At 42.4% G+C, this 26,196-nt stretch overlaps 4 protein-coding genes across 6 annotated transcripts; 3 read left to right on the forward strand and 1 right to left on the reverse strand.

Moving 5' to 3' along the window:
• Window positions 1–544: 544 nt before the first annotated feature.
• On the forward strand, window positions 545–5,098 carry mief1 (mitochondrial elongation factor 1). Its single transcript, XM_082529812.1, has 5 exons — window positions 545–658; window positions 828–981; window positions 1,064–1,244; window positions 1,650–1,921; window positions 2,008–5,098. The coding sequence occupies exons 2-5, from the start codon at window positions 835–837 to the stop codon at window positions 2,842–2,844; spliced, it is 1,437 nt and encodes a 478-aa protein (XP_082385938.1). The 5' UTR covers window positions 545–658; window positions 828–834; the 3' UTR covers window positions 2,845–5,098.
• Window positions 5,099–5,194: 96 nt separating this feature from the next.
• Window positions 5,195–9,440, reverse strand: napsa (napsin A aspartic peptidase). Its single transcript, XM_082529820.1, has 9 exons — window positions 9,204–9,440; window positions 8,760–8,913; window positions 8,256–8,379; window positions 7,777–7,895; window positions 7,431–7,630; window positions 7,177–7,299; window positions 6,574–6,718; window positions 6,383–6,481; window positions 5,195–6,197 (listed from the first exon to the last, which is right to left on the reverse strand). The coding sequence occupies exons 1-9, from the start codon at window positions 9,269–9,271 to the stop codon at window positions 6,036–6,038; spliced, it is 1,194 nt and encodes a 397-aa protein (XP_082385946.1). The 5' UTR covers window positions 9,272–9,440; the 3' UTR covers window positions 5,195–6,035.
• Window positions 9,441–11,597: 2,157 nt separating this feature from the next.
• On the forward strand, window positions 11,598–19,704 carry LOC309704582 (uncharacterized protein). Of its 3 annotated transcripts, none has more exons than XM_082529822.1 (12): window positions 11,622–11,712; window positions 12,983–13,075; window positions 13,999–14,139; window positions 14,241–14,378; window positions 15,831–15,944; window positions 16,159–16,248; window positions 16,971–17,021; window positions 17,461–17,571; window positions 17,783–17,899; window positions 18,768–18,884; window positions 19,153–19,192; window positions 19,380–19,704. In XM_082529822.1, the coding sequence occupies exons 2-12, from the start codon at window positions 13,013–13,015 to the stop codon at window positions 19,436–19,438; spliced, it is 1,041 nt and encodes a 346-aa protein (XP_082385948.1). In that variant the 5' UTR covers window positions 11,622–11,712; window positions 12,983–13,012; the 3' UTR covers window positions 19,439–19,704. The 3 variants fall into 3 exon arrangements, with proteins under 3 accessions (XP_082385947.1, XP_082385948.1, XP_082385949.1); XM_082529823.1 differs by having other exon boundaries at window positions 11,625–11,712; window positions 19,553–19,704; XM_082529821.1 differs by lacking the exon at window positions 19,380–19,704 and having other exon boundaries at window positions 11,598–11,712; window positions 19,153–19,373.
• Window positions 19,705–22,289: 2,585 nt separating this feature from the next.
• Window positions 22,290–25,191, forward strand: atf4b (activating transcription factor 4b). The gene is made up of 3 exons (XM_082529814.1): window positions 22,290–22,522; window positions 23,230–23,685; window positions 23,795–25,191. Exons 2-3 carry the CDS (start codon window positions 23,334–23,336, stop codon window positions 24,790–24,792), a joined length of 1,350 nt encoding a protein of 449 aa, XP_082385940.1. The 5' UTR covers window positions 22,290–22,522; window positions 23,230–23,333; the 3' UTR covers window positions 24,793–25,191.
• Window positions 25,192–26,196: the final 1,005 nt, after the last annotated feature.

Below are 26,196 nucleotides of genomic sequence, written 5' to 3' on the forward strand. Positions count from 1 at the left end.
TCGGCAGCTAGTTAGCGTGTTGTGCTACAAAGAGATGTGACTTGATCCAGCCATTTTCTAAAGACTAGTGAGCCTCGGTATGTAACACGGCAACGCTTTCTTTTCGCTGATGAAACGATCCCATAACATGTGCCAGAAAACAGACTGCGAGCTTTAGTGTTTGCTTGGTTAGGTTTACACAGAGGCTAACGTGGCAGTCTGAGCTGACGCTGCAGCTGTGTTTTTACAGCGTGTGGCATGTTTGGTTTTCCACTTTAAAGGTTGGATTTTTACACGGATGAAGCCATTTCTAACTATCACTTCAGTCCTCTAATCATCTACCCTGTGCTCACCCTTTGCACAGGAGCAAGGGTATCCCCCTCCTCTCCATGTGTGATCCCTGATGGGCAGCTGGTCTCGCAGTGCGGTGCTGGAGCTCTACAGGGCGCTGCTCCGGGCAGGCCGACACCTTCAGTACACAGACCGGAATTACTATCGCCGCGCCGTGGCTCGCGAGTTTCGCCGCTGCCAGGCACTGACGGTCCCAGAAGATAAGGAGGAGGCCCTGAAAAGGGGCCGGTTCTTTCTCAGCAGCCGACTGGGTGGGCTTATGTAGGAGGAAGGGGATCAGGGGCCATCAGGTGGTGGGTTAAAGGTTGTCCGAAGGTACATCTTCCAGGTGGGTTTACACGTAAAACGTCAGGAGTAAACAGACATTCTTTGTAATGGTTTAGTTTGTAGGAAGTGATGTAAACAAGATCACATGGTGATGAGCTATCCACTGATTTCTTGGCTCTTCCCACCCTAGGCATCCTGACTCCACTTCTTCTTTTTTTTTTTTTTCCCAGTGCCAGGATGGCGGGGGTGAACGGAGACCGAAAAGGAAAGAAGGATGATAATGGGATTGGAACAGCTATTGACTTCATGCTTTCAAATGCCAAACTTGTGCTGGGGGTGGGAGGGGCAGCCATGCTTGGCATTGCAACACTAGCCGTCAAAAGAGTGAGTACTATCATGAAAAGTGTGTGTGTGTGTGGTGCGGGGGTGGACTAACTAATACCAATACAATGAATTTTATGTGCAGATGTATGATCGTGCCATAAGTGCTCCCACCAGCCCCACAAAGATGGAGCAGACAGGAAAGAGAAGCTGGGAGGAGCCTGCCTGGATGGGGTCGTCCCCGAGGGTTTTAAACCATGACATGAAGTCCACAGTTAGCAGGTCACTGCAGTCTCTGCCCACTTCTTCACATGCTTTTGAACCAGGTGAGGGGAAGCAAATTGTCCTTTAATTTATAACTTATATATGAGGTAGACTATCGGCCAGCTCTCATCTTTTTTTAAATGTTTTTGTTTAATCTGCTGACAGACAGCCTGTTTGGAGGATTCTTGCTCTTCCTTTACAGTGGGTGCTGGCTCGTTTAAGTTTAGATACCCAGCTGTTTTATACTAATCTTTAATTGTAATGTTATAGAAACTGTAGAAGCCCCTTCAGTTAGTCTTCGTAGATTTAGTTCTGTCATATTAGAATATTTAGGGAACATAACCGTGCCACTCCCATCCTATTACACTTTTACCCATCGCTTCCTCCTGAAAGCGCAGATGAGGAAATCTCACAAAATCCTGCTGCACTTATTAAAACAATGCATCTGTAACTTGTTTTCTTCCCAGACTGTCTGCGAAGGACTGTGGGTCGAGCTGCTGTGGGAAGAAGCGATGCCACCCGGTCGGATATGATGCGGGCCCGGATGCGTCTGTCTTTGCAAGAACACCTGTGGGAATTCTACCAAAATAATGTCAACATCCCTGCTGAGGAGCAGGCCATGGCCAGGAGGGCGGCGCTGGACATCTGCGCTGAGCTCAGAGTGTTTCTTCATGCCAAACTGCCTGACATGCCGCTCAGAGAGATGTACCTCAGTGGCAGTCTGTACGATGACCTTCAGGTAAGAGCGCTTATTTTTGGGATTGTTTTTTTCATAATGACACATTCATTTAATTGGAAACCATTCTCCCCTGTTCTGCCTCCAAGGTTGTAACAGCCGACCACGCCCAGCTCATGGTGCCTCTTGTCTTGGAGAAGAATCTGTGGTCGTCCATCCCCGGAGAGGACACGATCATGAATGTCCCAGGTTTCTGGCTTGTCCGTAGGGAGAATTTGGAATATTTCCCTCGGAGCAGCAGCTATTGGGACCGATGCATGGTCGGAGGTTATCTCTCCCCGAAATCAGTGCTTGAAGTCTTTGAGAAGCTTGTTGCAGGTTCTATTAACTGGCCAGCTATAGGGAGTGTCCTCGACTATATCATCCGTCCTGTGGTTCCCGCCGAAACGCTGACTCTGGAGGTACAGTACGAGACGGACAGGAAGCTGTATGTGGACTTCTTGCCTTTGCTCGTGATGGAGGATGGAACCTCACTGATTGCCAAACCGCACCGGTTTGCTGCAGAGCGCCACGAAAACCTGTGGCGGCAGAGCTTCCGCGTGGCCGAGACCGCGCGGCTCAGGGCACTAGATCAGGAGGATGGCGGCTGCCGCTGCACCTGCCTCAAAGTGGCGAAGGCTGTGTGCAAGCTCAACCCTGCCCTTCACAAGCTCAACTCCAGCCAGCTCACTAATACCATCCTGTTGCTCAGTGAAAAAGAAGGTGACTGGACTCAGGAAGCGCTGGCCGACCGCTTCCTTCAGCTGCTACGAGCGCTAGTGGGGCACTTGGAGGCTGGGAAGCTGCCGTGTGCCCTTAGCCCTAAAGTGAACTTGTTTTGTGAGCTGACTGATCAAGAAGTGGACGAGCTAGGGTATACCCTCTACTGTGCGCTGTCTGATCCTGGGGGACTGCTGAGAACTGCAGCACAGCCACCACACCTCTGAATGGTAACGCTGAGCTGTGACGAGGTTGAGGGAATAAAAACATGTGCATGGAATAATCCTCTCTTGTGCAACACATGCTCTCTTGATTAGTCATGGCCTCCTCTACATGCAGAGGCCCGTACACACAGTAGCAGTTACTCAAATGTTGGGGATATGTTAACATTAAAGACGTATCGTTGTGATCCAAATATTATTTTGATCTCAGAGAACAGAGGTGGTTTTTTGGTGCTGATGGCTCTCACTAAGGCCATTGTGTTAATGAAGTTAAGAATGGATGCACCATTATGGTCGAGTGTTGAGTTCCTGCAGAAGACTTGAAATGTGTTACACTTGAAGTCCAGTGTTTTAGGAATACAGACGTGTCCGATGCAGGTCAGGGTTACATGAACCGATTGCTAACTCAGTTTTTGGGATTTGATTCAAAGAACAGAGTGTAATGCTGCGTGTGTGTATGCCAACTCAAAAGTTAATAAATCGTTAATCATCCTGAATGACATCTGCGAGGAATCTTCATTAATACAGTGGCTGCTTTTTATTGTATGCTTTACGTTACCTCGGGTATGTGAAAACAGTCATTAAGTGTGTGTTTGGAACGTCTGCTGTTTGCATGTGTTAATATGGAACAGGTTTAAATACAGAGTTGTATGTCCATGTCTTGCTCCACACCGTTCAACCAAGGTAACTGATTTAAAGTTTACTATAAATAGAAAGAGGACATTTCTGGGTAGTCGCTGGTTGATGAAATTCCCCAAAAGGAGAAGTAAAAAAGAGGATTCATGTGATGATTGAATACAAAGTTGCTCTTTGTTTGCTTTTGCTCATCTCCAGACTCATGTTTGCTGCTTTAATCCACAGGTCTGATATGCTTTAATCCTAATTTTGTTCATTTTCTCTCATTACTAGTGTCCTGCTGTAAATTTGGAACAACGTTAGGCATTCAGGAGGACTGAAAGCGCTGTATCTCTTGGCCTTTGCTTTAATTTCCTGCTATTGCTCTAAACTATATCCAGTATGTGTTGCATTCACTTGCTCCATCTGGGCCTCCGTGTCTTTAGTAGCAGGATGGTTCTTTTGTGTTGGCAGTTTTTCCGCCGTTGTCCTCGTGCAATTTGAGAGTTAAAGAACAACAAACATGGTTTTAACCCGCAGGGGGTTTTGTTTGTCCTTTTGGTGTATTAGTCTCAGTATTAACTGAAGCCTCAGATCACAGTCAGAGTAGAGCCTGTTGTCTTTGTGTGCTTGCATATAAACCCTGATTAACTTGTCGGTGCCAGTCTGTTGTGTAAGTTGCCAGACACAGATTAGAGCAGCGCAAGTCCACATCAAGCAGGTCAAGAGGACGACTACTGTTTATCAGTACTGCCGCTGTGACACATAACAGATCTGTGTGCCTGTCAGATCGTCCTATATTTGACTAGATTACAGGTGCTAATGTTTTGGCTCATGATCTGATGCACAGGGATCTACCCATAGATCTTCAGTTATGTAACAGCAGCTGTAATAGCCAGGGTTTCTAAAGTGAAATTATTCTATCAGTTCATGGTCAGGTGACCGGTAGAGTAACTATTATAGCTGCCTCACTGACAAGTAGTCTCAAAAACAGTATTCAAAATATGTCATCCAAATAATCACATGACCGCTGTCTGCTGTCACTTTTAGCCTTAGAGTGAAGAAAATGCAGTGATATGGAGTAAGTGTCCCCTCAGTCCCCATCCCACTATTTGTATTGTGTACATAATGGAGGGGTCGTTTATAGTTCCGTTATGCGTCGAGTTAATAACCACTTACATGGTGATGATGATGATAACAGTAACGGGGGGGGGGGGGGAAATAAATATTTTTGTATTTATTGTACATTTGTAACCAAAAAGAGCGTCATATTTATTTGCACTGATGCAGGTTCAACATGTAATGTACTCCTTGTTGTGCTTCATTAAGTGCTTTGATCTGGATGTGTGGACAAAAAAATGACTACAGTAGATCTTCTTTCTCTGCAAATTAAGTGTCTTCCTTTGCTGACCTAGTTTATGCTATAAACAACTAGGGGAGTCACTGTGCCACATTTGTAATGTTGTAAACAAAACCCAAAGTAGATCACTACCTCTACCTTGTGGAGTGCATATTAGCCATAAACCATGTTGCATGCTATGTACTTTTCCCAGCTGTTTTTTTTTTTTGTTTTGTTTTTTCCCCCCCCAAGCTGAACATTGAACAGTGCAGCTCTTTGTATACTACATTAAAAATGAAAATGACATTCTGCACCCTGTTGTTTTTGACTTAAAGCATATTGTGGTTCCACACTGATGGGTTACAACTAATAAACATGTCTCCCAAAAAAAGTGACAAAATATTTATTTATTTTAAAGTTTTATTTTGTCAAAAGTCAGTAATCAAATTCAAAAATGCATGTTACACAAATCCTCATATACACTGTATGGACAACAGCAGTGGGCCCCACCTTAAAGCATGGTGCTGTAATAGGATGGCTACCATTGCAACAAGGCAGCCTGGGGAATTCTTTCCTCCTAAATATTCTACAATCAGTTATAAGCGGTATTGCAAAGTGGAAATGTTTAGATACCTCAGAAAACAAGCCACAAAGAGTCAAACCATATAAAATTATAGGATGGGGTCACTGACAGCATTAAAGTTGCCATTGCTCTCCTGGCTCCGTAACTGTAGAGGTCCAAACCTCTGCTGGCGTTAACATGGGCACCAAAATTGTATGTTGGGAGCTTCATGGCATGGATTTCCAGCCGCTCCTGCAGGAGTAATGTGTAGGTAGCCCAGTACTTTTGTTCATATTATTGTGCTTTTTGTGTACAAAAGGTGTCGCACACTTCAAATCACACAAATTTAAACCATCCAAAGACATTGAAATGCACAGGTTTGCATAGTATTCTATAAAATATATGTTAAAGCTAAAAAAATCAAAAGTATTTAAACAGAGAAGTGGTTGTAGTAGTCCCTTTGTTCACATCACTCCTTTGATTTGTGGTCATTAATGTAGCGTCCCTATCACTGCAAATCATTTGGTGATTAATGAAAACCTCGTTTCTGCATGCAAATGTCAGATATCTCTGCAAATCAAATAAAGCAAGACTGTCGATGAAATTTTGCATTGCGGGACTTTTAAAGTGAAATTACTGTTAAAAAGGAGAAGTGCAGTATATCTTAAACTGTTTCATTGTCTACTTGGTAGGGGCGAACCCCACGCGATCAGCATTCCTGTCGAACACTGTGTAGTACTTCCCAATGAATACATCTCCCAGGATCCAGAGGGGTCCTGCAGGAGGTGGGATATCCATGGCCATAAAGCCTGACAGACAGATAGTCACACCCAGCTGAGACTCCTGCAGACAAGGGGAAAGATTTTACTCCTTACCCTCAGCAATCATCATCTTTGACCTCACTACCACTAAAGGACATGTGACAACTGATGATTGTTTCTTACAGTTTTTGGGCAATAATTACAAAAACTGTCATTAGATTTTATTATGACTTAAAAACACCACTTCTTATTGGTTTAAGTCAATACCTTCACGACATAATCCTCTCCGGTCAAGTTGAACGTCTTTCCTCCAATGTCGAAAGAGATAACGGGGAGAGTTGGAATCTTATTACACTCGATCAAGGCCTGAAGGGGACAGAAAATGTATGTCAAAATTAAGTTAAAAATCAAGGTGGAAAGATGCAGTGGGTGGCTTGTAATTACACACTCATCTTTACCTCTCCCATGAGCAGGGGGATCGCTCCAATGGCTTTCTGCAGTGCCTTGACTTCCTCCTTAGGACCCGTAATTAGGGACGTCCCTGTGTCAACGATAGCCTGGCAACCGGCTTTGCAAAGAGTCAGCTGGTTGCCAACATCAACTCTGTGGGGACGGTAAGAAGGAACCAGCATGGTGGGACCAAGAAAGAAGGGGCATGAGCTTATGTTCACTATCTGCTGTTCACCACACATTTAAACCCAACTTTCATCCGCCTACACATCCAACTGACAAATCTCACATATGTCACACTGCTTATACTGCTTTAACTTACGCACAGCTGCTGCCCCTCTGCAAACTGTGTTGCTACCCACCTGCACCCTTCTATTCCCTATACCCTTAATGCATTTAATGTGCTCAGATCCACACTATGGAAACATATATTTCTGTAGGCAGAAATAATAACAATCTAACCTAATCTAATCTGAAATGTTTTTTTCCTGCATGCACACTCACTTTGACGTCACGGATAGTATCCATGACAAACAGGGAACAGAAAGTCTGTCATGTGTCATGTGGACTATTCAACTTTTAAGAACAAAGCCACTCAGGTTCCTTCTCACCTGTTCATCCCGATCTGCCAGTAGGCCTTTCGTGTCACATTAACATAGTGCAGGTCTCCAGTGTAGTACTGCGGGTCTGTCCCTCCCAGCGTCAGCTCCCCTCCTACTTCTGCGGTCGGGTCTCTGGTGGAAGGTAAAAGTAAAAAGAAGCCATCGTGTTAGCAAAAAACACCAAACACATTTTCACAGCTGACTTCTCCACACAGTTTAAATAATACAGCAGTGTAAGGCTAAACTGTCAATTGCATACCAACCTGCTAATGTAGAAAGAGAAAATGTTCTGGGGGAGTAGCTTGGCAGCCATGGCCGTGTCAAACACCGGCATGACATCAGCTACAGATATTGAGGGGTAGCCCATGCCCAGCACCCCATCGAATCGTGCAACTGCAAACGTGATCCCGGGCTGCTTCACCGCTTCTCCAAACTGCTGCCCAGGCACAGACAGACCTGCAACCTGCAATCCATGCCAAAGGAATAAGAGGGAATGGTCAATACACAATAAATGCTTCGAAGGAATGCCAGGAATGGTGTGATCACCAAAACTGAGAAATGCAGTTAAAGAGCTTAGTGATAGAGTGACTGAGTGTTTCTCAAACTCACAGTGACAGTGTCCCCACTGATGAAGCCAGACAAGCTGCCCGTTCCATACTGGATGGAGAACTCTGTGCCATTCTTGACATATGTGCTCGACTTCTTTGAGTTGTAGCGGTGATGAAACCCTGATAAGAGAAAACCATCAATCATACTTAAAATTCATGGATTTGTTGGACTTCATACTCCTGCATACATGGGGAGCTGCCCAGTGAGCTGCTCCCAGGCCCCTGAGAGGCCCCTGCCATTATCCACCACATATGCTGTCAAATCTAAATGAGGATGTGGTTCCAGTAAGTCAATAGCACTCTGTCTCTGACTGTTGAGTGCTATGTAAAAACCACAGTGTATTTTCATAAAATCTTGTGGAAAGGTGGTGCACAGGGCAGAGAAAGAACCCATCAAACTTTGGCATTAAAGTTACTAAAAGCTTTTGAATCTGAAGTCCTTTTTTCAAAAATAACAAATAAATAAATATTCAAACTCACAGCAGGCAATATCCAACAAGGAGCAGTGAATGGAGGGGACCCACAGGTTGGAGGAGCCAGTGTCAAACAGCACAGTGAAGTTCTGTGGTGGGGTGCCAATACTTATAATCCCATAGTACTGAGACTAAGGAGACAAAACCAGGAAACAATGCAGTACCGACAAAGTTAAGCAGGATCGTGCAGGAGTTACTGCCAATATAACAGTTTGTCTTTCAGCTGTACTAGTTCTCAGCACAAAATTAATCTTAGCATTAATCTCAGACTTTTTTTTCCATCCCCCAAGTTATTTCAAATACAGAGCAAAGAAGAAAAGGGTGGGAAAACATGTGTTATCACAGGTGCTTAAGTCTAATATTTACTTAATTTAAAATCTCTCTCTCACAGGTTAAAATATGCGATTGACCCTTGAATAAGACCTGCACACTAACATTAGGTGTATTTACGTTCATGCATGAACTGTTAATTTGTAACTTTTAACTGAAGTGTCCTGCAGGTGATACATACATCCAAGAAGTTGGTCAGCCTTTCCACGGGCAGCTGTGGGGATGGAGCGCTGTCCGGTGATCCGGTGCTCTTCGCCAAAGCCCGCAGCTCATCCACGGACAACCCATTATCGCTCATCAGACGGCGCAGGCTCCTTGTTTTATAAAGAGGAACTCTGCCATAACAAAACGAGATTTAATTAAAGGATGCGCGCGCGACTCACGCGCGCAAAGATGCAGCTTCCTGGTGCTGTCCACACGGAAACCCTTCTCACACTGAAGCCTCTCAAGTGGACAAAACTGGCAGTAAATAATATTTTTAAGTACACCTGCGACAGGTGCTGCCTCAGACCGGAAAGGACAACAGCACGCGAGCATTCATGAATCCTTATTTAAAGTCAGAGGGACGGATAGCAATAGTAGCACGCGCAAGTTACATCACTACTGGCAGATAAATGTTATTTACCTCAGGATGGCGGTGCATTGTGCTAGCAGCAGCACCCCGGCCACACAAAGTATCTGCAGTCGACTCATTTCTGACCTCCAGAGTAAAAGTCCACTTAATTTCCGAGGCTAATGGACGCCGAAACGCGGAACCGTCTACTTCAACTGACGCACTAAAGCTGAGTGAAAGTACTTCGATAACATCCGCTCTCACTCGGCTTTGTCCGCTCTGCGGCTCCGCGGTTGGAGGGCAATAATGAAAAGGAAGCTGCCATTGGTTGAAGAGTGCGGCCGTCACTCAGAGCTACAAACAGGCGCACTAGGTGTGTGACGGGTCACGAGTTCTACTCTGCTCACTGCGCATTGCACAGATGTGTTAAAAATAATGGAAAACGTCCCACAAAAAGCTCGGTGAATAATCTGTAAACATGCAGTTTGTTACTGGCTGTTGGTGAAAGGCTACTTTTGATGAGGCTCCTCAAACACAGACCTGACTAAATAGAGTTAGAGAGATGTGTGTGTCAATTGAGTTTCAAAAACATGGGCTCCTGCTGCAGTTTCATCTTTGGTAAAGGCACTGGTGTTTATAAGATAGTTGGTTTTTATAAATGCTTGACATGGCGAGTAGTATTCAGCCTGTGGTTTTTGATAAAATAGGGAAGTAACCAAGCCACGAGGACTCGATTTTTTTTCTTCTGCTGCTTTTAGAAAGTCATTCCACAGTCTCCAAATAACTGACCGCTGCTTTTAGAAGCTCACCATTTAAAGTCCTACTCAAATATGAATATGCACACTTTTGGCTTGTTTTCACTTAGGACTGTTACCTCACAGTTGAAATTGTTGGTTGGATACACTGTTTTAGGTATGTTCAAATATATTAAACATCCATGTAATTATTGGAGTAAAAGGGTAGCATTATTAGACACTTATCCCTACTGTTTATATAGGCAGGGATGTGATGATGTGTGGTGCCCAACAGCACGTCATATGACAGATAATTATATAACAAAATGGAAGTAGCTGTAATCTGTGATCTAAACCCGAGTCCTAAAGTGAACAGTCCAAAAACCAGGGGAGGCTGGGAAATGTGCAGGAGACAAAGAGACCTCATCCAGAGACAACTCAATATAAAAAGGGAAACACAGAACACCAACCACTTTATTAGGTACACCTCACTAGTATCAGTTTGGACCCCCTTTTGCGTTAACTTAATTTTTCATGCATTCAACAAGGTGCTGGAAACCTTCCTCAGAGATTCTGGTCTATATTAACATGACAGCATCACACAGTTGCTGCAGATTTACCAGCTGTATGTCCGTGATGTGAATTTCCCATTCCACTATAAACCAAAGATGTGCTATTGGATTAATATCTAGTGACAGCTGAGGCCATTTAAGTACAGTGAATTCATTGTCATGTTCAAGAAACCAGTTTGTGATGATTTGATTTGAGCTTCATGACAGATATTCAGCTGGAAACAGACATCAGATGATCGATACACTGTGTTGAAGAAGGGATGGACATGGTCAGCACACTACTCAGGCTGTTCAGTTTAACTGATGCTCAGTTGGTGTTGTGGGCCTCAAAGTGTGCCAAGAAAATATTCCCAACGTCAAAAGGTAAACCACCGAGCTTGAAGGCTAAACCGCCCACAGGGGCGAGCGGGGAATTTATATATATATATGATTCAGCTCTCGCCCCGGCGGGCGGTCTGTCCTTCAATCTCAGGTCCTCTACCAGAGTTGTGGGAGCTTGAGGGTCCTGCGTAGTATCTTAGCTGTTCCTAGGACTGCGCTCTTCGGGACAGAGATCTTTGATGTTGTTCCTGGGATCTGCCGGAGCCACTCGCCTAGTTTGGGAGTTACCGCACCTAGTGCTCCGATTACCACCCTCCACATTTTTTCACACTCTTCTCTGAGCCTTGGTATTTCTCGAGCTTCTCGTGTTCCTTCTTCCTGATGTTGCTGTCATTTGGAACCGCTACATCGATCACTACGGCCGTCTTCTTCTGTTTGTCTACCACCACTATGTCCGGTTGGTTAGCCACCATCATTTTGTCCATCTGTATCTGAAAGACCCACAGGATCTTAGGTCGGTCATTCTCCAAACTGGCAGAAATCTGAGAGATCCCATGATGAAGCATGAGAAACAGTTGCTGTCAAAGCAGGTGCACAGCTGGCCTGTCAAACAAGTTTTAGATTAAATCCCCTGCACAGACAAGTGTGTTATCGACTGACAGGTATACAGGCATGGAAAAAAAAAAAAACTAAAATGGCAAACACACACACACACACACAAACGGGTTTGAAAGTTGTCTTTAGGTTACTATCCAATTTTTCATCTGTCTAGAAACTGGATCCACCCACATATTTGCGCCTCCATCATGACGCTGGTGGGAGGAGCAGGCACTGTGGCGCGACAGGTGCTACCAGTACAGCATCCAGTGTGTTAAAATCCTTTAACACACTGGAGTCATGAAGGAAAATACAAGGAATAGCAGATAAAGTTACCTTCTAAACGGGAGCACGGTGGTAAGAATGGCCTTTTCTTGTGTTTATTTATTTTATTTTTATAGAATTAAAAGAATATTCTATAGAAAATATTAATATTATAGAACATTAAAAGGCCTAAAAGCTACATAATGTTACAAAGAAAATGTCACCATCACCAAGAGTTTGAGCATGAGTTGAAGAGCTATCACCTATATGCTGCAGCTTATACAGTTAAATACTCAGTTTAGTGTAAGATATAATAGATATAGTAAAACATAACTGGATCCCATGTTCCAATTATGTTTTGGAACATAATTGTTCATTCAAAGAAGATTTCACACATCTTTTTAACCAGACTGCAGATGTGTTTGCAGGTGTCGCACGCTTCCTGTAAAGGCTTCTGTTAGGAAAGACACATTCGTTTTTATCAGCGATGCAAGTCACACATAAGCTAACTTGTCATTGCATTCTAGGCATGTATTGTTTTTTCCTTGCACGAGTCTGATCATTTAACTGCATAACCCAACTTTTCTGCTATAACCCATGAGAAAACAAAACAAGTATTTATAGTCTAGCTGAGGAAGACAGTATAAAAGTATTAAATAATTACAGGAAAGCCGCGGTTTGCTGCAATTTGTCTGTAAAGATGGCCAGTTGCAAGTAGAGATTGCATTGGACCGGACTTGAAAATAGCTTTGCCTGAAACAGAGCTAATAAAGTCAGAGAAAATCATCTAAAATAATGTCTAATGCCATTATTAACGGCAGTGTCAGGTGTGGCTGAACATCAGGTCCTTAAAAATATGACATAACAAACTTTTTCATCTCTAATCTTGACACGTGTCTTTAAGATTCTTGCTAAATCTAGAATGAAGGCCTTCAGTGGTTCACTGCTGTTCTTATAAGTGTGTTTTCCTGAGATATCAACAAACCAATAATCCTGGAGAGGGCCATAAGTGCATAACTGGCCCATGATAGCTGCTAAAATCCAATCCATAGACAGCCACATCATATGCACATGTGTAGTCTTATATGTTGTAGAGGTGGAGCTGGGGAAAGGAAGGTATTAAGTTAGGTTTTTGAAAGATTGTCAGGAGATAAAATGTATAGAAACTGAACTTAAAAAAAAAAAAAGGTAAAAAAAAAAAATCCCTTCCTAGCAGTTCCTGGTTAACAGAAGAATTTCTTGTAACATCTAATTATGAGTTGTGTTTTCCTGACAAATCAACTAAACAAATAGGCATTCTTTTTCCCTTATCAAAAATAATGAGTTTTTTTTTTTCATTTCTGTCACACTTTAAACCCCAAAGTCATCCAGTCCCTGAAGGACAAATGACACAATGGAGTCAGCCAGCTCAGATGAAATCCAACAGCCTATCTACGAAGACCCGGACGCTTTACTGGTAAAAACTGATTCACATTAACCTCCTGCGTCCATGAACTGCTGAGTCTTTATTTTTTGGGTGTTCACACTTCTAATTTAAACATTGTATCTATTCTCTAGAAGAATTCTGAACATTTATAGCAGTATAAAAAAATGGAATTTTAGGCCTTGTATGTGAATAAACAAATCTTTCAGCTTTCCTTTAATTAAGCTCAATATTTTTGTAATTAAACTGTTGCTTGTACAGAATGCAATGATTTGCAAATCCTGTGAACCCATATTTTATTCACAAGAGGGCAAACTATCATGCTGCTGTCTTCTCTGAGGCAAAGTGGAAAACCTTTTTGTGGTCAGACGAATAGAAATTTGGAATTCTTTATGGATAACGTGGATGCCGTGTTCCCCAGACTGAAGAGGAACAGAACCATCCGCCTTGTTATCAGCACTCAGTTCAACAGTCTGCATTTCTAACGGGTTGCATTAGTGCCTATGGCATTGGCAGTCTGCACGTTTAGAAGGACAGCGTCGATGCTGAACGGGATGCACAGGTTTTAGAGCAACATATGCTCCCATCCAGAGTTTCCATGACATTTCAGCAGATAATGCTGAGCCACACACTGCATCTAATAGTGTACCATGACTTAGTAGTAGAAGAGTCCTGGTTGTGAACTTGCCTGCCTACAGTCAGACAACGTTTCATTCCCAAAAGTCTAGCAGACGTTTATGAAGAAGAGGAGCTGGTAAAAAACATGGCGCAATTTTTTTCTTAAAAATGGTATATTTCTCTGTTTAGACAGTTTTAAACAGTTTGAAAACAATTTGACTTTATGAGATTTCTCAATCATTGCATTCTGCATTTATTTGCATTTTACACAGCGTCTCTGCTTGTTTGGCACTGGAGTAGCAGATAACAAAATGCTAATTGCCTGCTATTTTTGACAGCCTGATGACACACATGAAGCTCAACCAGAAATTAAAGTCAAGCCTGTACCAGCGCCCAGGTTGAAATTATATCAACAAACCAATAGCACCAGTAACAAAGCTGAGTCCTCCAATAAGGCTGGAAGCATAGCACCTACTGCGGTAAGTTGAGCTCTTTTTTTTCACTTAATCACATATTGGCTCATAAAGATAGCAGATACTAATAAGTATGTATTGATTCATTTCCTCTTTTTTGTGACCAGACTTCCAGTGGATCCCCTGTGGGCTATAAGAGGCCTCAGCCTGCTCGCCCTGCTCCCAAACCACCAACCGATACTAAAAAAAATGCTGAAAAACCAGCAATCGCAGAAAGCGCTTCAAATGCTCATTCACCCGTGATGGTAGAAAAGTACTTTTATCTTTAGAAAGAATACTTGGGGAACTATGCGTCCTTGTGGGTTTTGTGACAAGGAAGCTAATGCCTTTTCATGGTTGTTAGACAAGCTCCGTGAACATAAGACAAAAACACAAACTAAATGTGGACTTCTCAGAGTTGTGCTGACGTATTATATATAACAGGTCAGTGTTAAAACCACAGACCATATAGAAGAAAAGGTGTAGCCATTGTGACATCAGTCACTAGTTTTATTTTACTCCAGCTGGGGCCAGAATTGATCAAGATAGATATCATGCAGTGCTGGTAAAGACCAAAAACTCAGCTGGGAGGTGTTTAATGAGGTCACTGAACAAGCAAGCATCTATTTCTGTACATTTTCATGCCTTTTTGGAACCACATTAGTCACCACATGCAGGCTCCTAGAAAGACTGAAAGTTTAAGATACCATGAGTTGTATTCACTTTTCAAACTCACGGCCAAGCCTAACTTTTACATTCATTCTGTGCTAGTTACAAGAATCCAGAAAGTCACAGGAATAACTAATGGAGAACACAATCTGCATTTGATCAGGCCAAACCTTTGTTCCATTTAGTCCTTTTCTCGCTATCCCTTTGTGAATTTGGTAATGTCTTTGAATGTTTATCCTGTTCAAAGGTCCTCTTCTTCAAAACGTCTCTGATATGATCCATAGCTGACTCAATGACTGGAAGCTTAATTTTTTAACCTGAAAGTTTTTCCTAATGCTCTTCCCACTAGCGATGGCTTTTCCACAGCATTCCCACATAATCACTGTCTATTTGTAGATGTATTCTGTGATGACATTTAGAGTTTGTGGAGATGTCAATGGAAAATTGTACTTAGTAGTCAGTATAAGCTTTTAATGATATAAGTTTGCATGTGATAGAATACTGCATAATAACCTTTTGATGACTTAGACTGTTGTTCACTACAAGACTTGTTCTTCTCACAGCGATAATAAGAGCTGAACAAGCGGTTTCACTCCCTACCAGGAAGTGGAGAGAACATTTTTATCTTCACTCCCTAACAAGAAGAGGGGCCGCGTCCTTCAGAATCACACACACACATACACCTAACATACACAACCACATATGCACCTGCTCACGTATCAACATTCCACTGAACAAATGTATTCACTGTTGTATTATTCTTGTGTATAAATAAAGACAAGTGCAAGAACAGAGCGCACATCACAGGGCCCCCACTCTGATGTGAGCGCTCTCTGACCGCCCTTGCAAGTAAAAACTGCAGCGTGTGTTTCTCCACTCTCTGACTCTCCGCTGAAGAAGTGTCTTTTAGAATAAATCTCTTGACAGGAGAGTGTATCTTTTTAATTCAAATGCTCTGACTGACTTTGATATTCCTGCCAGTCCAGAAAATTGTTTGAATTTATTGTAAATGCTACATGTATAATTTGCAATTTATTTTTCTGCCACAGACTCCAGATCTACACATTGAACAGGCTCCTCCTCCCCCTCCTCAGCCTCATCGTTTTCCAGCTTCCCACAGCAGTTATGGCCAGATGAGTTCATCAGCGAGTCAAAGATACGAGGTAAGGGCTCCATCGTCATCAAGATATTTCCCTCAGGTCATAAACGTAGAGTCAGACTTCTCTTCAACATCTGAATGTGCAATATATTATTTTCTAAGCTGGCGTTAAATTGTTATTAGAACAAAAATACATGCATGGAACCTGAATCTTTGTTGAATCAAATAGTATTATGCATTTTCATTTTCTTTCTTTCTTTCTTTCTTTTTTTTTAAAGAACACATCAGATCATCAATCCAGGCCTCCCTCTGCAGGCTCCACACATCTAACTCCTGTTTTTCCAGCTCTTTCTCAGGAATCACCAAACGTAAGTGAGCAAACTAAACCGCAAACTTAAAGTGATGCACTACAGAGAACGCTTCTTCTCTGAGCTTCTCTGAACCTATACAAGCAAACATAGCGTTTTCACCGGTTTATAGATCTGTTCTTCATCTCCCTCCTGCTCCCCCATGCAGCTCTACGGCAGCCCATTAAATGTATGGGAACATTTTTGAAATTTAGCACAACAGTTGGTGACCGTCCCCTGATTAATTTCTCCAAGTTTCGTGTCAGTATCTTGAGCTACCAGCCAAAGCTGGTCAAAGCTGGACCTGTATTTAAACACATCCCTTTTGAAGCAAACGAGTTTCAGTTTGACTAAATTCGAATGAATAAGGTGGAGACACCCTCACACAGGAAATGAGATTATATTTCAGCAACTGTTTACATCTCTTGCCACAAAACTTTGTTTCTTGATCACTGGCTACAGTTGCCACGTCAACTTTGACCAGCTAAACTGCCTGGCTATTCACTGTTGCTTGCAACTATAGTCGAGATAATATTTTACCAGAGTTTTAGTAATATTGTGGCAATGTTGGTCCAACCCAGCAGTAAACAGCAGGAATACTCAGCTCTGTAAAATGTTGGACTACACTCAGATTTTTGTTCATACTCAAGCACATCATGCAACTACAACTTGAGAGGAAGTAGGTCGTTGATTCTCAGACCACAAACCGGACTAACAAACTTTTCTTTTCATCTCATCTCCAGGAATCCCCCAGCAGCAGCACTATCTCAGGGAGAAACTCTTCGCCTTTACGAGTATGAGAGTTGGTCCTTGGATGCACGCCATCACAGCGATTAACAGTGCAGAAAAGCATGCGCTCATCATTAAGAGATGGAATGACAGATAATAAAGACTTTACACCACACTTATATTACGTGTCGAGCACTGACAAGCACACTTTATCAAGGTCAACCCACAAAGGGAATTTTTGGGATTATTTTTAAGCATTAAGATTAGTAATAAAAATATTTCTTGTCTGTAAAAAACCTAATATGCCACTGGTTCCAGAAACGACTTCCTGATCCAACCTGTTCCATTTATTACTTTTGAAAAATGCTTTTTTATTTCCATTAGATCTGTTTTTATTCCCTTTTCTGGATTTGGTTTTGTCTTTGGAGGATTAATCTGTTGAAAGATCTGCTTCTGGTTAAATGCTAAATAAATGTGTAATTTGCACTTTATTTTTTGCCACAGAATCCAGATCTGCATATTAAACAGCCTCCTCCTCCCCCTCCTCGGCCTCATCGTTTTCAAAGTCCCCCCCAATATTATGAAACACAGTCTTCAGCGAGTCAGAGATACGAGGTAAGTGCTCCATGCTCGACAAGATATTTCCCTCATGTCATAAATGTAAAGACAGACTTCTCTGAGACATCTGAATGTGAATTGTAATATTTTCTAAGCTGGAGCTAAATAAGTATTACAATAAGAGGACATAAATAGGACCTGACTCTCTCTAGTTAAAATAGTATTATATGAAATATTTGTCTTATGTTAACTTTTTGTGTGTGACTAGAACAAGCCAGAATGTCAGTCCCCACCTTCCCCTGCAGGCTCCACACATCTAACTCCTGTCTCACAGGCTCGTTCTCAAGAATCACTGAACGTCACTGGAAACAACTACAATACACGGGTAAACTGCAAATTAAAAGTCATGCAATATGGATACAGACTTCTCTCGGGTTTCACAAACTAATGCTACACAGTGTTTATATGTTTTTACATTATCTCCCTCCTGCTCTACCATGCAGGTCCATAGCAGCTCACATATTTTTTTGTGAGTTAAAATTTCTGAAATTTGTCACAACAGCTGGTGACGGTCCACTGATTAACTTGTCCAAGTTTCAAGTCTGTACGTTGAGTTACCAGCTGATCGCTTTTAAAAAATATCTCTATGCTTCATCACGCTATAAAGTCATAGTTTTTTATTGAATTTCATAAGCCACAAATTCTTTTTCAAGCATTTACATTCAAGGCAACCGGCCTCTTTGAAGAAGTGGGCTTTCTTTCATGATCTGTACTGTTGAAAGGCCTGCCAGTCCTGAACACCAAGTCATTTTAAAACTAAGGCACTTGGATTTTATATCTAGTAGTATATATAAAATCTTCTTAAAAACGAAAGGTTTCTCCCACGCTAAGTCCAGATGAACAGAATCAACCTTTTTGGGACTACACAGACTTATCTCCCTAATCTGGACCCATTGTATAACATCAGTGACATAAATGTATAAACCCTGACATAAGAGGAAAAATCAGTTGAATTGGATTTCTCCTCTGTGTACCACGTCTGTGACTAGCAATAACACAACTGCGAGAGCCAAGCGGCTTTCACGGCTGGAAAATTTCCACAGCAGAGTCACCTGTGAAACTCATGGGAATAATAATGATCTTGAAGTTGATTATAACAATTTCCTGCTATGGAAATGGCTTATTTTATTTACCTGAACTGGAGTATTCCTGTTATAGGAAAGCTGACAACCAAAATATTATGTCCATTACAGAACACACCACCACAGCTTCCGCTGAACCCACCATCATCACATTCAGTGTCTGGAGGATCAGTGCACTCTGAGACACCTCGGTACCTCGAGATCCTTCAGGATGATTCAGATGAGTTGGTGAGAGAGACAGCGCGCTCTGCAGTTATACGACACGCACGCTTTATAATATACACATTTGGTTACTGTTATGGTAAAAAGGACATGGATGTAAGTCAGTTCATTGTTTTTACAAATGACAAGTTGGTGTTTGCAGACAAATGCATGACAAAGATCAGGGTTTTCCTGTAAAGTCTACCTGATCTTTTATCTAACTGTGATTTAGTACAATGTGATCTTTCCCTCGTCAGCGAGTGTTTTTCATATAAAAATGATCTGTTTTCCTCAGGACCTCAGCGGGCTATTGACCTGGTTCAACAGAATGATAAGTAAGGAAAAATTTTGTTTCATAATTGCCTTGAAAAAAGGCATTTTTATTCTTTCTTTTATTCCAAGAAGTAGTAATTAATGTAAAAAACATGAAAAAGATTTGTGAAAAATGATCCTTGCTAACACAGAGCATTATTATATTGTTATGTCCAGTTTATTGTATTCATTTCTGTGCAATCATTTCAGCGTCCTCTGATTCGTCTTTGTCACTCTATAGAGTGACAAAGAGGATGAAAATGAGGTAACCAAAAACATGAAAATCTGCATAAGCGTGATGATGGAAGTCAGCGAGATAAGCTGTTGTGTACCTAATTACATGAGCTACAACTTTGTGTCTCTTCTGTCACTGCTCTTTGAAGCTCAATCAGTCAGAGATCCATGAATGTTGCAAAGGCTTGGCATCTCTACAATCTTCTAATGAGTAAACGAAAAGAAGACCTGCAGAAGATCATCACAGATTTCCATTCCATCTGTGAGAAGCTAAACAAGATCAAGAAGAACAACAAAAACATGGGTATTGCCGGAGGGACCACGGCTTCTGTGGGAGGGGTAGCTGCAGTGGTGGGGATCGTCCTAGCTCCGGTGACCATGGGTGCCTCGCTGATTGCGACAGCTGTCGGCGCTGGCATGATTGCATCTGCTGGAGGTATGGGCGCTCACGCCGCTATAGTCAGCAAGAAGATGGTGACGAGGACGGCAGTTGAGAAACTGGTAAATGACTACATGGAAGGTGTCGCTGATCTGGAACGCTGTCTAGATTATATTATCTTCACAGTGATGGAGCTGCGAAGGCACGGCATTGCTAGGTTAAAGAGTGCAGGCGCTCATCTGGATGCGGTGAGGATGTTATACATATTATGTGATGGAAAAAGCAACACAGACATTCATGGGGGGAGAGCTGCACAACCAGGTGGGACGTCATCTGAGAAATTACTTCAAGCTTTTACCAAGGAAATGGATCTTTATTTTACAGAAAAGAATGGTCAGAAGCTGAAGAAGTCAAATAAGAGCATTTTTTCGGGTAAAGTTTGCCTGCTGGTTGATGGTCTACAGGAAGGACTGGATCATCTGATTGACATGTGGAAAAAGTTATCTTGAATCAAAGACCACTGTGTTTGTCCTTTGTGTGTGTGTGTGTGTGTGTGTGTGTGTGTGTGTGTGTGTGTGTGTGTGTCAGTGTGACAGAGATGTGAAGTGTGTTTGACTTGACTCCTTTTTGATTGATTTGAAAGTTCCTGTACATTTACATCACTGTAAAAATGGAAATGCTTATGTTGGAGTCACTACTGAAGTCCTGATAACAATTATGATTAAATATATAAATTAACAAAAGTTACTCTTGTATGCATTTAATCGTGTGGTATCAATAAACAGTACTGCATCACCTGCAAAGTTGAGTATCAGTAATTACTTTTTATTTTTTTAGGACACCAGTCAGCGACAGTGGCTGCAGTGCAGAATACAAACAATGGCAGAAATCATAAGGTTATGCTGCAGAAGGATATCACACTCCTTGCTTTAGCTTTAGCTTCACAACATACACCTTGTTTTCTTCACCTCGCTACACCTGTGTTATGGTATAAAAAAAAGATGAATGTTTGACTCATTAAGCGCAGCACTCCCTCAGAATTCGGATAATCTCAAGGATCTTGGGGTTATTCAAAGAACCTTGTTCACCTTGTAGTTTTCTTACGGAACCTTTAATAGCTCAATTTAGGAAAAATAAAAAGGTTACTGGAGGAACCTCTATTAATGCTTGAGGGGCTCCTGCAGGAACCTTATTAAAATGCTTCCATCAAGATCCTTTTATAAAGTTCAGTGCAGGACTAACTGATGCTGAAGAGGCTGATAGTTGTATAGTTGTAATCATTCAAAATATAACAATTTCAATCTCAATATTTTCATAATATAGATCACATGTGCATTATAGTGCCAAAAGCATTCACTTATCCATTGGATCACTGAATTCAGGTGATCCAGTCACTTTCATTTTCATAGGTGTATAAAATCAAGCACCCAGGCATGCAGACTGCTTCTTCAAACATTTGCTCTGTTTGCAAATGTAATTATGGTGTTGGGTCGTTTTTCAGGAGTTGGGTTCAGCCCCTTAGTTCCAGTGAAAGGAACCCTTAATGTTTCAGCACACCAAGAGATTTTTGACAATTTCATACTCCGACTTTGTGGGAACAGTTTGGGGATGCTCCTTTCCATAACTGCGCACCAGTGTACAAAGCAAGGCCCACAGAGACACGGATGAGCAAGTTTTTGTGGGATATCAAACGGGAGATATCACATGGAACCCTACAGATTAAGAATGGGAAGTCACTCAAGTTCATATACATGAGAAGGCAGATGAGTAAATACTTTTGGCAATATAGAGTACCTTTTATGCTGACATAATGCTTAACAGCTTACTAGCTTTAGGTGGCACACTTAGTTGAATGTTATGAGAAGAAAAGCATTGTCATTAACACCAGTCAGACCAGATAATTAATCATAAACGTCCCACCTGTGGGACCTACACCTTGTGGTGAACACTGTGTGGAATGAGCATGTGCAATCACATAGACACACAGATACAGACTAATGCAATCTAGCACAAACAGAGTGAGGAACTGCTTTTCCACTGAGCTGTGGCCTCCAGCAACCCTCACCCAATCCCACATACACTATAATAACCGTCAGGACTGTTATTACACTCTATAATCACTCCCTCTGGCATAATGATGTTTTTATTTATTTATTTGTTTTGGGGTTTTTTGTTACTATTTATTCTTTTTTGATGGGTATAGGAGGGATGCCAGTGGCACTTGTGTAACAACAGCACAGTTCATCCTTTTCAATTCTGTTAAAAAATTAACCACCCAAAAGTAGTTCTTTGAAAAAACCTTCCTGTTAGAGGAAACTTTATAATAAAGCTATTGCTATGTTATTATAACAATTAGTCAGTTAGTCGCTATCTATACAGATAAATGGCAGTTACGCTTATATATATTGAAAGATGTGGTATTAATAAATACTGCGTCACTTTCAGAAGTTTATTTTCAGTGACTACTTTTTCAGACAGACAGCAGACAGTGGGTGTGACGCGGATTGATAATGTGGGCACGGCGGATGCATATTGCCACTCCTTGCATCAGCTCTATATCGCGAACTGCTCACAACTATCGCCATTTTCCCTCCTGCGGAACAGACAACGAGCAGATATTGTTGGACACCGCGCTATTTGCCGAAATGGCATTGTGAAATTGTGCCGCGACCCAGCAGCAGCCAGCAAAACAGTGCATCCAGCCAGTGCACTGAGTCACTTCTAATTCAGCAAAAATGTCGTAAGTATTATTTTTTAACATACCAGCTGTCGGGGACAACCGTCTGGCCTGGGAGCCGGTCAGACGAGTCTGCTGTTATGTTTTTAAATATATATATATATATATATATATATATATATATATGCCATACAGTTATTTAATAGAACGCTAAACACCTTTATTTGAAACTATTAAATCAAATGACGACAAAACTGAAGTGACGCAACACGTGTTACTGTCACGATTTGTAACATTTGACGCAGTTTTCGCAAATAAGCTCGTAACATTGTATCTGTGAAAACGCTAAACCCTCTCTCACGCTGATTAATCAAACTTGTGTTCTCATGCCGGCCTCCGAGCGCCAACGTGGCACTCAGAAAATGGTTCGTTTCCTCTTTGTGTCAAAATGGCGGCTCGCTGCAGGCGGACTGAGAACAAAAGTGTAGCTGTTTTGTTTTTTTGTGGGGAGGGAGACGGACTCTTTGACCTCGCTTGCTAGCAGACTTACGTCAGAGTCATAAGACTGGGAGCTGCGCGGAAACACGTGATAGATCACTGGTATTGCAGTCTTGGGGGCAGTGTTGGTAAAAATTAAAAGAATTTGACTCAGGATGATTTTGTTTATACTTGGAACTTTCTTTTCTGTAATAAATGTGAAGTGTGTGTGTGTGTGTGTCTAAAATGGTGTTCAGGCATTCAAAAACATTTGTTCATCTTTCTGTCTTCAGGTCCTACGTGGAAACCCTCAGCACTGCTGCATTCGACAGCATAATAGAATTCGAAGCTACCCTAGCATTGTCACGCTCCCCATTTGTGACCAACAACAGCCATTATGACCATGATGATGACCAGCTCACAGTTTGGCCAGGAAGACATGGAGGCCCTTCTCTGGGGGCCTTCCTCTCCCATGGCTGACGCCATGGACTCGCTGTTTTTCCGCCCTGACAAAGAACAACAGAAAGGAGGAGGAAGCTTGGAGGGGGATGCTGAACCTGCTTCCCCCCTCACCTCCTCATCGCTGTCGTCTTCCTCTTCTCCTCCGCCCTTCTACTCCCCTCCTCCCTCTCCGCCGGCCCTCCTCCTCCATGGGGACAAAGTCGGGATGGAGTCTGATCTGCTCTTTCCTTTATTGGCCCACCCAGGTCAGCTGACGTGTAGCCAGGCGCTCTCAGGTGACGGCAAAGGTAACGACTTACTGTTGAGTAACACCTAAAAGTTCGGACACCTGATGTCAGAGTGTAACGAAGTATAAATTAATAGCTCATTCATGTTTTGCTTGCTCTGCCTCCACAGAGGATGCGCTCAGTGACTTGGACTGGATGGCCGAGAAGGTGGATCTTAGTGACCTTGACCTGGACTCGCTGATTGGCTCCTGCAGTCCTGCTGAAGAGTCTCACAGCTCTCCAGAAGACCTCCTGGCCTCCTTTGATTGCCCCATGGAGCTCGACTCCCTCCCCCTGCCAGCTCTCTCAACTCCTGTGCTCATGGATCCTCCCTCTGCTTCTCTTTCAAGTACACCGCCCCCTTCATCTTCCACTGTCTGTTCAGATACTGCTGTCATCACTGTGGATGATCCTGAATCCTGCATCGATGGGCAGGAGGTTCCTTCTTCTCCACTTTGTATCCCAGAGCCTCAAGAGGAGCTCGAAATCAAATCAGAGCCTACCTCCCCAGACCCTGAATCCCCCGTAGTAGAGTCTCCCTCCTCCCCTACCTTTACCCTGGACCTTGGCAGTGAAGTGGATGTGTCAGAGAGTGAGGTGAAGCCAGTGGTAGCCACTGTGGTCCCTCAGGTCCCAAAGCTTGTACTCTCACTCTCACCAACTCGCATCGTCCTCGTGCTTGCCCCGAAAAAGGAAGTCGGGATCACCATGGCCACCACGTCAAAGGTCATTTGTTGCTCCCCACCATCCTCCCCTCCAAAAACACCCTCCAGAAGCAGACCCTACCCGGAACCAAATTACAAAGCTAGTCCGCCCTCTCCTAGCACCACCAGTGTCAAGGTCAAGTCCCCACGCGGTGCAGGTGGACCTGAACGTGCAGCTGTGAGGCCTCCAAAAGACAAAAAACAGAAGAAGATGGAGCAGAACAAAACTGCTGCCACGCGCTACAGACAGAAGAAGAGAGCGGAGAAGGACGCCCTCGCTGACGAGCACGTGCTGTTGGAGAGGAAGAACCTAGAGCTGGCAGAGAAGGCCGAATCTATGGCCAGAGAGATCGAGTATCTCAAAGAACTGATGGAGGAAGTTCGAATGGCAAGGCTCAAGAAGGGTCTGAGTGCTGACCCCTAGTGGCAGGACCTAGCAGTGACTGATCATGCGTGATAGGAAGTGATGACTAGAAAGTGGGCTCAGTGGGTTTTATTTTTTTGAAAATGAATAACAGTATAGTTGAAGCTGCATCTGCACTGCATGACTTGGATGCACAAGAAAAGAAGTGTTTGTCAGATGATCACCTTTTATGTATCCAACACTGGTATTAAATATTGAATAGTCACGTAGAAGTAGAAGCAAGTAGTTGAAAATTAAGTAATCTTCTCCCAGTATAAACATATTTTATGTATGTATTTGCGTGTATTTGGACCTTGGTAACCTAGGAACTGACTTTTTAACCTTTCAACTTGTCTATATTATATCACAACCAGACTACATGTATTCTCTCAATAAAGAGTAATAAAGTGCTTAAATGAATTGTGGCAGTTTTTCTTTTTGCATGATGTTGACAAGAGAATGCTTTAACATTAACCAGATGTTGAGTAGGAACTGGTGTTGGTTTCTGAGAATTCTTTCGTTAGTGTTTAATAAGTTTGACCTGAGTCTGAAGCATGAAAGTAATGTGGATGAATACTACAAATATTATCTGTTATCTAACTCCAAACAAGGCTGGTCGCTATCTCAGGGTTTTCTTTGAAGCAGAACTGAAGATAATGGGGCCCGCCTGATGGTCATGTTGTCAAAACGCATGATTATTCAAGTGACAGTCATGTGAAGTTAATTCTATTTATAAGTTTATAAAAACATCTGGGTGCTGCTTTATTTCCCAGTGCATAACAACACGTTTGATTGGGCAGATTTCTCTACACTGGATACTCTTAATGATACAACCCCAAAAGATGTAATAGTATGTTCAGTCCCTCTGCAGCTCATTAAGGTGGTTCAAAAGTTTATGCTGGTCATGAAATTGAGCATATTTTTATTTGTGCCAGTGTACAGGAGAGGGGGAGAAAAAAAGTGAGAGTGCTGACTGGTGCTGACCTAGGCACAACTCGAATAATGTTACCCAACAGAAATGTGTGCATTCATCCTACGACGGGACCTAGGTGTGCGCTCTGTAATTGGCCTGGGCTCGTTTCCAGATAGCTCAGGGACTATTTACCATACCTCTCTGGACAAGCGCCAAAGTCACAGCAGTTCAGCACTAATAGGCAAAATATTCCTTACAGGCAAAAACCTTTGCTAACTTTGTGTAAATGCCCTCATTTTTCAAGAGTGAAGCAAGAATTATTAGACTCTCTTTTTGTCTGCCAATGCAAAACAGATCTGAAATTACCTTTTTTGCATTATTTTTTGAATAATCTCCTTTCCCAGTAATGCAAATATTACTCAAGTTGAAACAAACCGTTTCAGAGCTCATTTTTATCTGCCTTCATCTTCACATGCAGTATTTTGCTTACTACACTGCCACCTAGTGATGCT

This window comes from Aulonocara stuartgranti (assembly GCF_965226115.1).
Source record: "Aulonocara stuartgranti genome assembly, chromosome: 4".
Lineage (NCBI taxonomy): Eukaryota > Metazoa > Chordata > Actinopteri > Cichliformes > Cichlidae > Aulonocara > Aulonocara stuartgranti.